The sequence below is a fragment of the Tachysurus vachellii genome, chromosome 16, assembly GCF_030014155.1.
Source record: "Tachysurus vachellii isolate PV-2020 chromosome 16, HZAU_Pvac_v1, whole genome shotgun sequence".
Taxonomy (NCBI): Eukaryota; Metazoa; Chordata; class Actinopteri; order Siluriformes; family Bagridae; genus Tachysurus; species Tachysurus vachellii.
Genome location: NC_083475.1, coordinates 15,412,773 through 15,426,705, shown reverse-complemented (window position 1 = coordinate 15,426,705; position 13,933 = coordinate 15,412,773). Strand labels below are relative to the sequence as shown.

Here is a 13,933-nt window from a genome sequence, read left to right as displayed (position 1 = left end):
GTGCTGAACTGAAAAGCATACAGTATAATCCTAAACAGGTCAGTTTAGAATCAGATATGAGCTGTCAGAATATCTGTGAATATCTCCACCTATCTCCCTGTTCACTTGTTAAAACAATCAGATATTAACATGCTACAGTCGTACTTGTTGTTGAAATATATGTCAAAGAGAAAAAATTTTCAGTATGTATAATATTTCACTATGTGAGGGCTTCCTGCAGTTGACCTGACAAGAGTGTTTTTTTTTTTGAAGATTTTTCTACAGAATTTATAGCTTTAGGTTGCAAATTGATTATGTCAATAGAATGGTCAAAGGATCATATTAAGGAAGACTGTAAGTGAAGGTGGGGGGGGGCACGGTGGCTTAGTGGTTAGCTAACGTTCGCCTCACACCTCCAGGGTCGGGGTTCAATTCCCGCCGCCGCCTTGTGTGTGTGGAGTTTGCATGTTCTCCCTGTGCCTCGGGGGTTTCCTCCGGATACTCCGGTTTTCCCTCCCGGTCCAAAGACATGCATGGTAGGTTGATTGGCATCTCTGGAAAATTGTCCGTAGTGTGTGATTGTGTGAGTGAATGAGAGTGTGTGTGTGCCCTGCGATGGGTTGGCACTCCGTCCAGGGTGTATCCTGCCTTGATGCCCAACGACGCCTGAGATATCCACAGGCTCCCCGTGACCCGAGGTATTTCGGATAAGCGGTAGAAGATGAATGAATGAAATGAATGTAAGTGAAGGTCAGGGCATGTCACTGGCTCCACTATTCAGTAGGATGGCCTGATATTATGTATTATTTCTCCCAGATTCTCCAGCTACAGATAAGGTAGAAGAACAAATGTGTGGAAGTGAGCAATATCGGAATGTCCGTCAGACAGCTAATAACTGTCACTAGAAAAAAGACAGGCAGCCCACTTGATGTTGGAAATGCTAGCGCTATTGTTGCTTTTCGAAATATATTGAAAGGTTGGAAGTGCTGACAGGCATCAAGTCACAGTCAAGACTCAGGTCACAAGCATTTAAGCCTGAATGGATGGTTTTCAACCAAAGTAAACAAATCTAATTCAGACTGAATTGTTCAGTTAATTGTAGACTAGAGAAGATCAGTAGATCACACAAAACCTACAGATATCATGTCAAGGGAACAGCTATATTTGCTCATTTTGGCTGACCAAATAACAGCTATATTTGATGGTTGAACATTCCTTAATTTTGCTGTTATATTATATTTTCCACTGGAGTGTAGTCTGCCTCCAGTTCATCCTAAAGAGGATCAGTGGGGTTGAGTTCAGGGCTTTGTGCTGGACACTTGAGTTCTTTAACACCAACTTCGGCAATACCTACAGTATCTGGCTTTATTGAGCTCTTTATTGAACTCACATCATGTACTTTGGCATTATCATGCTTAGAAAATTTTGGGGTTCTTAGTTCCAGTAAAATGGAATTCTCAGTGCACCAGCATACAAATAACTTTGTTACTTACAAAGTATGCTTAGGATCATTGTTCTATTAAAAATTAAACCTCCACCTCTTGCTCAATTCATTTGCAGACTAGAGCAGGTTTTCTTCTAGGATTTCCCTGTATTTGGCTCCATCCATCTTTGCCCTCAACCTGTACCAAATTTCCAGTCCCTACAGATGCTACCATGACCATGTTTCACTGTGAATTATGTGTTCTAAGGGTGATGAATATTCCTGGGTTTCCACCAAAAAGAATGCCTTTTAAAAGCCAAAAAGTTGGTGACATCAGACCAGAACCTTTGCCACATGTTTACAGACTTTCTAACTCTGGGGAGAACATTTGGAACTCCACATGCAGTAACTCAAGCTGAGGATCAAACCGAGGATTCTGCAGCTGTGAGGCAGCATAGTTACCCACTGCACCCCTGTACCACCCACTCAAAAATAAACTGCTCACTATACCTTTAAGCTTGGAGTGCCTAGGATTTTAGTTTCCATTACTTAGTTCAAGTAAAGGGGAATTCTCAATGCAATCTCAATGGCCATATTTTTATAGTTGCTTGGCAGACAAGAATAAAAAATGAATGACATATATAAATAAAAATAAAATAAAAACGAAACCCCCTTCTATGATGACTTTCATAAAAAAAAAAAAAATGTCATTATAAATGTTATGATATTGTTTGTTTGTGTCATTGTTTGTTTCAAATGAATGCACTTCATGGTTGTGACACACCTCAAAGATCAAGTCACACATCCCATCACATGCTGCACTACTTATCAGCCAAAATGATAATGAGCTGGCTGATGGAAGAAGGATTTTTACAATGCTGATTAATTTGTGTACAGATGACATTTGAGCTTTTCAAATCAAGAACATACAGGTCTGTATAAACACTGACAAAACCAAGAAAAATGAAGTGCAGTGCAAAGTCTCCTGCTAATACAACACACACGTCACCTCACAGTCAAACAGATCTTGTTATTGTGCTTGTGATGCAAAGAAAAAACACCACAGCTCATAGGTGAAACATCAGTCTGTGAAGTACTCACAGTATTCACAGTATTCAAACCATTATTTTTTTTTTTTGTCTAGATGCTTTACATATAATAACACACAAACATTTCTGGTCTCATTGCTCCAAAAAGAACTACTGCTTTTCTAGCAAATCAATAATTAATAGTTCTGAAGATAGTTCCTAAGAATGGTTCCTTAAAGGTTCTTTGGATGGCTAATGGTTCTACATTCCTATATGGGTTTTATTTAGACTGCTTTTTTGTGAAAAGAAAGCACCCTTTATGCCGTTAGATGGACCCTATTTTTATAGGAGTGTAGGATGAACGTTGAAGCTACTTTTCAAATCTCACTGACCTACTAAAGTGTTGGTGGTGATTTCTCTTGCTTGTGCTACACTATGTTGTAATAATGTAGACAGACAAGACACACCAGCTGGGACAGACCGGCCGGGAATGTTGTGACATCCTTCCCCACACAATGAACTAGTGCGTCTTACTCCATTAATCCTGAGCTAGGGCTTGGGGGCGAACTAGGTCACCAAATAATGAGGGCACAGCATGCACTGCATCGTAGCATCCATCTGCCAGCTACGTGTGCTTGCCTCTGCCTGAGATGTGGAGGACTCAGGAATAAACAAGGCGAGAGGGAGCTTTTCAGTCTGCCCTCACTCAATGCTGGAGGAGTATTGCTAATGCTAGGCACCATTTCTGTGCAATGTGAGTAAAAATAGAAAAAAAAAATTGTTCCAAAAAAGATTGAAGCACAACAAGGTCTTTTATTATGAGGCATAATATATAGGGGCCCTATTATACAACAAGATTGTCTCATAACAGTATGAAGCATTTATCTGAAAATGATCATATTTTTGCTTTTTTTCATTAGCCATGCATGTGACATTTAAGGTAAATGCCACAGACATGCACAAATCAGAGGTATACTTTAGAAAGCCAGCATTACAGCACTACCTCAAACAAAACTGCCAATTCATCAACCACATCATCCTCAAGGCTTCAGCAGTAACAGCTTGAGCTGTACTGTAGGCACTGACAGTGATCTACGATGCCCATATGGACTATGGTGACAGAATAAAGTGGCTCTAAGCACAAACTTGACTCATGCACTCGAGAAGTCTTCTTCTATCTTTATTACATTCATTAAACATACTCCCACCACCATGAAGCACGTTCACAATTAGGCCATGGGGCAACTGTTAAGTACAGATATATTCGTCTGAAGCTCAGACGGCGGAGGCTTACAATATAATAACCTTGATTAGTTATTGCGGTCTTACGGCACTCTTATGGCAGTCATTACGGGACTTATGCTACTGTGTGACTAAGGGTATGAACCTTCACTAACCTTTCATTTACTAGAAAGGCTGGAGGATGAGATGCATGTGGAATTACAATAATATGTAGTAATAGAATTCTCAGATGATGAGCCAGGATGTTCTTTAGTCCTGTAGCATATTTGAACCAAGTATTTTGAAAATTACTAATACTCTGTCGGGAGGCACGGTGGCGTAGTGGTTAGCATGTTCGCCTCACAACTCCAGGGTTGGAGGTTCGATTCCCGCCTCCGCCTTGTGTGTGTGGAGTTTGCATGTTCTCCCCGTGCCTCGGGGGTTTCCTCCGGGTACTCCGGTTTCCTCCCCCGGTCCAAAGACATGCATGGTAGGTTGATTGGCATCTCTGGAAAAATTGTCCGTAGTGTGTGAGTGCGTGAGTGAATGAGAGTGTGTGTGTGCCCTGCGATGGGTTGGCACTCCGTCCAGGGTGTATCCTGCCTTGATGCCCGATGACGCCTGAGATAGGCACAGGCTCCCCGTGACCCGAGGTAGTTCGGATAAGCGGTAGAAAATGAGTGAGTGAGTGAGTAATACTCTGTCAGGCTGGATGGAGACTGTTGGTGAACAGCAATTTACAGTTTTACCAAAGATATCGAGGTTTGAAAGGTTAATTCATCTTTAATTAATCATTAATCTTTTCCCTCAAACTGTACTAAATTCCCAGTCTATACTGATGAAAAGCATCCACTGGACAACATGATGCTACATTATCATGTTTCAGTGCAGAGATTGTGTTCTCAGGGTGATGATTATTTCTGGGTTTACATCAAATAGACTGCCAAAAAGTTGGTGACATCAGATCAGAACCTTTCCCACATGTTAACAGAGTCTCTAACTCTGGGGAGAACATTTGGAACTCTACATACAGTAACCAAATAGTGTAATATCTTGGAACTCCACATATAGTAACCAAATAGTGTAATTACATTGTTGTTAGTTAGCTAGATAACTAGATAAGGTAGCGATTTTGATCTCAAACATTTTTTTTTTTTGCTCTACTGTAATACTGAGGAGAACATGATAAGAGCAGAAGTTTTGTATATCCTTTGGGTCACAGTTACTTTAGATGTATGTACTGTATTAAACAGTATGTCAGTACACCATGCTAGCATAATATATTGCAACATATTCTTCTGCAACTAGCCAGCAGGAAAGTTTTTTTTTTCTAGTAAGGAGTGTTCCTAACTTTTAAACCCCAACATCTTGCATCCACCTGCCTTAAGCAGTGTTGGTTATAGTGCTATAGTTTCTCTATTCATCTCCTAATTTGCTAGCAGTCTAACCATATAGAGCAGGAGACCTAGAGCAGAAACAGATTATAAGTAATGTTTTTAAACTGAACGCCGCTGTGAATAAGCCCGTTATACAGTCGATGCTCCTGTAGCGAACTAAGCGAGAGCTTTATGATTGAGTGTGAGAGATGTAGAAAGCATCATACCAACTGCTGCCTCCAATTAACTCTGCTTCCACCATTGTAGCTGTGCATGGTAAATACACTACATCACGGAAATGAATGCAGCCTTCAGTATTGTGCATGCACAGAGCACTCAGTGGGAAACAACAGCAGTGGTGCAGTAAAAAAAAGCCTTAACTACAGAAATATTGGAATAAAAATATTGAAACTGCAGGATTGAAAAAATTAAACTGCAGGATTGACACACAGGTCAGAATGTCTTGTGTAATCGACTAACAAACATGGCTTCTGTTAGTATACAGTATTGTGTACATATAGAAAATATTACATATTTTCTAATAGCAGGAGAAAAGTCTAGTTCTAAACACATTCCGTCATTTTTTAGTAGAATATTCAAGTGATAACAAGAATTTTCAAATAATTATATTTAGATATAAAATATTTAATACTTAAATGGTGGTTTAAATGTCTACAAATGAAATTTTGTTCATTTAATCAGAAATCATCAGAAGGTTTTAATACGTAAAGCAAAAAAGTACAACAAAGAAATTCTGCACTATTTCTAGCTCCCTAATCTCTTCTATTGAAGCACGTCTTCAGATGGATTTGATCTAAAATGGATCATTTGATCTAAAATGTACAAACTTGTGGCAGCTCAAGCACACACTGTCATTAAAGCAAAAAATGGAGATAAACCGAATACTTCAAACGCTGAAATTCATAAAATTTGTTTCAAAGATTCTATGTTTCACTCGAGTTGATAGCAATATAATCTGTAATTAAAAGTGTCTTATTAAATTAGAATAAGAATGCAAAATTGAAGCATTTTCACTTGTTTTCACAGACATTCGGTCCCCAGTGCAGACACGTTTTGTTTCTTTCCCCAGTTTCACGATTTTCTTCAAATTTAGAAATTTGAAGACTGTTTCCTTTACATGTGACAATAAACTAGTGAATCTTGAACCTTAAATGTATTAACAGTAAAATGCAGTCTGTAGAGTTTCAATGGAGTAAATGAGTCTTTATGGAATCGAGATATATAAGAGATATAAGATGGACATGTCTGTGTTAAGGAGTCTGGGGCCTATGGGAAGAAGCTCCTCTGAAGCCGCTTAGTTAGGCTGAACATCATGTTACTAGGGTGGGTGGAGTCTTTGATGATGAAGGTATGCTCTCTGACCAAATCTGGATCTTCCAGGAACCTTCTTATCTTTAACTACACACAGATCAACTGCATTCAACAAATGATGTAACTTATGATTGTAGCTTGGTTCCACTTTTGTTTAAAGCAACATATTATATGCATCCTCCTAATCCTGGTACCCCCTATACATCTGTATTATAATCATGATTAAGTCCATTTCATGTCCAGGTTGTAGCAAATAGGAAAACAGCTATAGATAAAAGTTTCTTTTTCTTCTGTCTTGCCATCCTAGGGCTTCAAAACCAATCGTTTTTTTGTCAGAGCATAAATAAAACATGGAAATGAATTGTCCACAGATGCTTATGTTGCGTTTTATCCTGCATGATCTTTGACTAGCAGATTAGACCATATTTATTTATGTGCTTAGAGGCAAGAGTTGTGTAAATGCAGCAAAGAAGTAGTGAAGTTCGTATAGCTCATTATTATTCAAGACGAGTCCAGAGTTCTCATTAATCCCCTTTAGTAAACAATATGAGGCACATTGAATAAAACACACATTTTTTGTCACTCTAACCTCCAGTGCCTTTGACAGCGAGCCTTTGGCAATGAATGTGCAATTAGCCGTGCTTGTATAAATATTTAAGGAGGAGGAAATACCTCTCTTGATAACGGTGTTTATTTTTCACTGGGACAGTTTCAGTATGGAGAGGTTAAATAAGGTTCTTTTATAAATATTTAATTGGAAAGACTTGTGGTGTTGGCCTAAGCTGATTTTAGGGAACAAAATAAGATCTCAGGTCATCAGTGTGATCCATGAATATATTTATATTTATTGCAGGCTATATTATTATTATTATTATTATTATTATTATTATTATTATTATTATTATTATTATTATTATTATTATTACTATTATTATTACTATTATTATTATTATTATTATTATTATTATTAGTAGTAGTAGTAGTAGTAGTATTATGTTGTGCAAAAATAGCAGTCTATTTTTTATTTTATTGAATAATGCTTTTAAATTTAATTTGCTTTTCAAAAAGCAAAAAAAATGTTTTTTTTTCTTAGTAAGAAATTTATGGAGGTTCTATTTTAAAATCTTTGAGCAAATGTTTTGGAATTTTATATATAATACATTTATATTAATATTTATATCTTTTATGTATCTAATTAAACATATATAAATGCATTTTACTTTTCAAATGTATTATTCTTTACCTTTCTTTGCTCAAGCATCAAAGTTGTTTTTATTTTTAATTTAGAAAGAAGAAACAGGATTTTTTGATGTACTGTAATTCGACCGGTTTTATTATGGATTTTTTTTTTATTAAAATGGTGCTGTACTGGGGGCACGGTGGCTTAGTGGCTAGCACGTTCGCTTCACACCTCCAGGATTGGGGGTTCGATTCCCGCCTCCGCCTTGTGTGTGTAGAGTTTGCATGTTCTCCCTGTGCCTCGGGGGTTTCCTCCGGGTACTCCGGTTTCCTCCCCCGGTCCAAAGACATGCATGGTAGGTTGATTGGCATCTCTGGAAAATTGTCCGTAGTGTGTGATTGCGTGAGTGAATGAGAGTGTGTGTGTGCCCTGCGATGGATTGGCACTCCGTCCAGGGTGTATCCTGCCTTGATGCCCAATGTCGCCTGAGATCCCGTGACCCGAGGTAGTTCGGATAAGCGGTAGAAAATGAGTGAGAGTGAGTGAGTGAGTGGTGCTGTACTGATGAAAGGGTTCATAACCCTTATCCAGAGTAACTTACATTTTTATCTCATTTTATATATCTGAGGGTTAAGGGCCTTGCTCAGGGGCCTAGCAGTGGCAGTTGGTGGACCTGGGATTTGAACTCACAACCTGCTGACTGGTAATCCAACACCGGGTACAAAATCCCCCTTTTAGGTAGAGTATGTGCATAAAATTGAAGTGAAAAATCACACTACACTTATGAAACTATGCATTTTGTGACATTAAAGCATTAATATAGATTTAATGTTTAAAACAAAGACCCATGTTTCCTGTTCTGGGTGGCGCTTAAAACTGATAATGACTATGATGCATTGATCAGTCTTGTAATGTGAGTAGTAATCGATCACAAGCCAAATCAGCCAGCGGCTTTTGTAAGCGTATACTCATTGATATGCACTAGCTGAGGCACCATGCAACATGATCCTGTGCCTTTTCCTCCTCTAAGCTGTTTCCATCCACAATCAGTCGGATCAACATAACTGTTCGAAAGGGCTGTTATTAAAAATAAAATGTCTTCATGCGCAGTATCCGCTAAAAGGTATATACCCAAATTTCAAGGATAATTAATTTGCCAATTGTGTCTTTGAGGTATGTTTTAGAATCCAGTATGAAGGGAGCATGGCAAATTATTTTATTATTTGGATGAGTGATTCCATTAGCTGTGAAAAATGCCAAATCGGTGTGAAAAATTATAAATCCTGCAGAATATAGATGAAAAGTTCTTTTTGTGATAAGAAATAAGCACAGATCACATCAAACCATGAAAAGGAAGATTTAATAATAAAAAAAGGCCCCAGCTATTAAGAATTGTGGGCTCCTTTATGAGCTAATTTCTGTGATCTTTGATCAGGAACCAAAACAAATGATAATGTTGTTGGATTGTCATTTAATGATAGTTGTTTAAACCTCTGGATACATGAACAGGAATCTGATGCTATCATGTGTACAAGTTTATCCATCTGGTCTTTTCCCAGTCTTCAGGTCTTCAGTTGATTAGTTTGGGTGAGTCTGCACCCACCTCATGTGAAATTCTGATTGTATTAGCACATCCATTTCAAGCTTTGATGCATTGTGTGTTCTGTCATGCTTTTCTGCTCGACAAGGTTGTATAGAGTGATTATTCGAGTTGTTATATAATTCCTGTCAGCTAACACCAGTCTGATCATTCTCTGATTTCTGATTTCTCTCATCAACAAGGTGTTTCAGTCTGAAGACCCTGTGCTTACAGGATGTTGTTTTTAAGATAAGATAAGATAAGATAAGATAAGATAAGATAAGGTGTACTGTTATTCGTCCCACAATGGGGAAATTTGACTGTTACAGCAGCAAAGAGCAGAAGTGGGAGTAAGTCACACATGTGCAAGTCACAAGTAAGTCTCAAGTCATGAATGTCACGTCAAAGTCAAGTCGAGTCTTTTTTAATATTTGTCAAGCAAGTCTCAAGTCTCAAATTTGCGACTTAAGTCTGACTCGAGTCAAGTCGAGTCCCCCATCTTTGAACCATTTAACTCAAGTCCGAGTCAAGTCTCAAGTCATGAATGTCACGTCAAAGTCAAGTCGAGTCTTTTTTTAATATTTGTCAAGCAAGTCTGAAGTCTCAAATTGGCCACTTAAGTCTGACTCGAGTCAAGTCATATGACTCGAGTCCCCCATCTCTGGCAAAGAGTAAGAAAATGCAAATATATAAAAAGAATAGAGACATAATATAATATACAGTGTATACAAAACAAAATGTATAAAAAGATGTATATTGCACATTGGTAATTTTTGCACCATTCTGTGCAATAACTAGAGACTATTGTATGAAACTCACTTATTTGACAAAAATAAAAATACCATGGTTAAAGTTAGAGATATCAAGGGTTTTGTTAATTTTGATATTTTATGTGAACCTTAACTGAAGCGCTTGACCTATATCTGCACCTTTAACGATTTTATCTATTGCTCTGCTGCCACTTAAGGGCTAACTGCATGATGCATGTTCCTAATAAAGTTATATATACTGTAGTTATATACATAAACCTGTGATTTGAATGATAGTAGAGTAAGAGCTGTTATAGAAAATGCATCAAAACTAAAAAGTAACAATTCAAAAGTGCTGTGGTATAAAATGGCATAAAGTGTGTGTGTATTTTTTTCTTCTTTCTTCTTTCAGAACAACTAACATTTATCTAATATATCTAATTAGCCTAAGTGGGCCGTAAATGATCCTTTAGAAGTAACAAGGATATAAACACTTTTAAGTGTCCAAAACAAACTCAGTCAGCAGTTTAGACCTTTTACAGCTATCCTGACGATCTGTCTTTGACATGTTCAGTCTCTAACTGAGGTTTTTCTGGCTCAGCTCAGACTTCAGGAAATCCATATGGCAAGGTTTAGTTGGAAGTGGGAAAGGTTTATGGTTCTCGGATCAGATTTGCTCCACAAGGACAGATAGTGAACAGGGTGATGTTTTAAAAAAGAGCACAAGATGTGGAGATGGATGGAGTTGTTGGCATAATTGTAAATGGAATTTGAAAAATGGCAAATTGCACAGATTATAAATGTGTCCCCTGGTCATGCGGCACATTTTAGAGGTTTCAAAATATTCTTCCTCTACAGACGCATTAAAATGGGAAATGGCAATAGACTTTTTGTTGCTATGCGATAGTCATTTTCAAACCAGCACTTTAATTGCTAATTAATCATTTTGGCACTGTTCCTCATATTCTTAACCACTGTTTTTTGGAAGACAGGCATGAAATTCAGGCCAAATGTGTGGACTATAATTTGCTATTCAGGGTGGAAGGAAGTGCTTGTGTCCAATCAGCAGAGTGTTACAATTAGCATGCAATGATATCTTAGATGCAAATGACTCCTGGCACGTGCACCAGTGAAGTTTCAGTAGATTATAATTATATCTGTCAGTGGCCATGTTCTCTTAACTGTGTGAGTGTGTTTTCTGACCTTGTGGGGATATTTGGCTCCTTTGCATGTGGAATAAATTACAGACTTTGAAGCCAGAATATTTCTTATTAGGTACAGAGGTTAAGGTTTGGTTTAGATAAAGTATCGCTACAGCATTGATTAACTGCATTAATAATTATAAGTGGAAAATCCTCACAAGTATAGTAAGGCAAACATTTGTGTGTGTTTGTGTGTGTTTGTGTGTGTGTGTGTGTGTGTGTGTGTGTGTGTGTGTAAGATCAGCTAAACTATTTTTTCTTTTGGTTCCTGAGGTTTTTGTTAGCCTTACTGTAATCAAGCAATTTAGTAATGAGTTTAGTAAAGAAAAAACAATGTGGTTTGTGTGTCCTCTGTACAAACTGCAGATGTCTACAGTATAAGATGTTTCTATAAAGAGAAATGACTTTAGATTCTCTCTATCTCACTCTACACATAACAGACAGTTCCATGAGTTGATGTTTTATTTGCTTAGAATACTGAGGCTGAAATTCAGGCTGCATTTTGAGCTACGATGAGGATGATGATGATATGTCAGATATTCAGTTGGCTTTCATTGTCCTAAAACGCGAAATAGTGTCTTTTTGAGTCAACATTGGTAAAGAAAATGGTTTTATAGCTACTATATTTACTCACTCACTCACTCACTCATTTTCTACCGCTTATCCGAACTACCTCGGGTCACGGGGAGCCTGTGCCTATCTCAGGCGTCATCGGGCATCAAGGCAGGATACACCCTGGACGGAGTGCCAACCCATCGCAGGGCACACACACTCTCTCATTCACTCACGCAATCACACACTACGGACAATTTTTCCAGAGATGCCAATCAACCTACCATGCATGTCTTTGGACCGGGGGAGGAAACCGGAGTACCCGGAGGAAACCCCCGAGGCACGGGGAGAACATGCAAACTCCACACACACAAGGCGGAGGCGGGAATCGAACCCCCAACCCTGGAGGTGTGAGGCAAACGTGCTAACCACTAAGCCACCGTGCCCCCCCTACTATATTTAATTACAATTAATTAACTAAACTTATTAACTAACCTAATTGCAGTTATTATATGAATAACTGCAAAATCTGGTTCAATTTAGTAATATGGCTTACATATCTTTATTCAGTAGCTTTAAAAATAGCACTTGATCCAGCACATCCTGTTAATTTTTTTGTTTGTTGCTGTTTTTCTTTTATTGTTTGCCAACAGTTACTCTCGCCCGCAACTTTATGTAACCATTATATACTAAAATGAGGTAATGAAATTGTAATGTGTTGGAATGTAGGGTATTTATTTTAATTCATTATTCTGAGTCAAATTAATAAAATTGTGCCAGTATTTTTTGTTAATTCAATGTGCTGTTCCTTGTAAAGTACTTGTGCCTCACAGATTGAAAAAAGGATAAAGTAACCAAGCCCTTATGTGCTATGTGAACAACCACATATAGTTAACCATAATTATTATATAAGATATTGTAAAACGATGTCTCTGAAAAACAGGTTTTTGTAGAGTGACCAAATTCCACCACACACTTTTCACGCAAGGATCTGAGTAGTCCATAGTGCTTAAGACTGAATATGTTTCCAATGTGCACACTTTTAGTTGAAATTTTCCAATATTATGAAACCCAAAGCCAAGGCAAAACCCAAACAGTTTACAACCACTGGTTTCACTAAAGGAAACAGAAAAATTGTGATATTGTGGTAATGTTAATTGTGGGAATATACCTAATAATGATATAGCTCTTATTTAAACTTAACTGCCCAGTGTGGCTGACTGTGGCGCTCAGGATTTCTCAAACCTGCCTCTTTTTATGGTTCTAGGTTCTATTGCACGATGCTCCTACATCAAGTACCACTATTCCTCAGCCACGATACCCAAGAATCTGTCCTATAACATCACCAAGACCATCCGACAGGACGAGTGGCACTCCTTGCGTGAGTATTTATTTATTTTACAGTCACATGTAAAACCTGAACATTTTTTGTGAGAAACCATAGAGGAAAAGTATTTATTATTATATATTTTTTTTCAATCAAGGTTTGCCATAAACCTGTACCATTTATAGCTTTTTAATTATTTTCAGCACAATCACACAGACAAAATCACTCTGGCTGATTACAGATCCTAAATATTTAAAGCCCTGTTTAAAACATTGTAGAAAGTGGTTTGTGCTTCACAGAAGGCTCTGTCTCTAGACTAAAACAAATGTATGACCACAAATTCTCAGTGTATCCATTAAGTGATGTCATCTCTGCCCTGCTGGTGGAAGTACTCAATACTTAACATCCAAAAAATAGGTAAGGAGCTGAGAGAACCACTGTGTAGTTGAATGTAGTCTGGTAGTGAGTTCCCAGTAGATCCAACCCAACCAAGAAACAGCCATTTGTTGTTCTTGCTAAATAGGACACAAGTCTCCAGTTCCAAATATGCCTTACTAACCCATTTTTTCCTCTCAGCAAAAAGTTTCAGTGTGTTAAAACAGCAGCAAAGCCTCTTTAAAGTGTCATAAATCATCTCCAGATCTGCATAGGGACAGCAGCAATTAAATGACAGATAAAGATAGAAAAAACTTTTGGTAAAACTCAGCGATGCACATTCATTATATAACACCACTATGATGTTATATAAAAGGTAAGAGTAAAAAAAGGACAAATATGATTATACATGAATGAGAAGATGCTAAGCAGTGAAAAAAACTAGTCTAGTATATTGTCCATGATTCAGCACTTTATTGCTAAAGCTTTTATAGATAGATAGATAGATAGATAGATAGATAGATAGATAGATAGATAGATAGATAGATAGATAGATATCTGATTTAAATTAGATTTATAAATACCTGCTTGCTCAGCTTATACATTAAAT

At 37.6% G+C, this 13,933-nt stretch overlaps 1 protein-coding gene across 1 annotated transcript in view; it reads left to right on the top strand.

Moving 5' to 3' along the window:
- Positions 1 to 13,933, top strand: part of tmem178bb (transmembrane protein 178Bb) — a 98,614-nt gene that overhangs the window by 39,395 nt on the left and 45,286 nt on the right. The window contains exon 3 of the mRNA XM_060890099.1: positions 12,889 to 13,002. Coding sequence (XP_060746082.1) covers positions 12,889 to 13,002 — 114 coding nt within the window. The remainder of the gene's footprint in view (positions 1 to 12,888; positions 13,003 to 13,933) is intronic.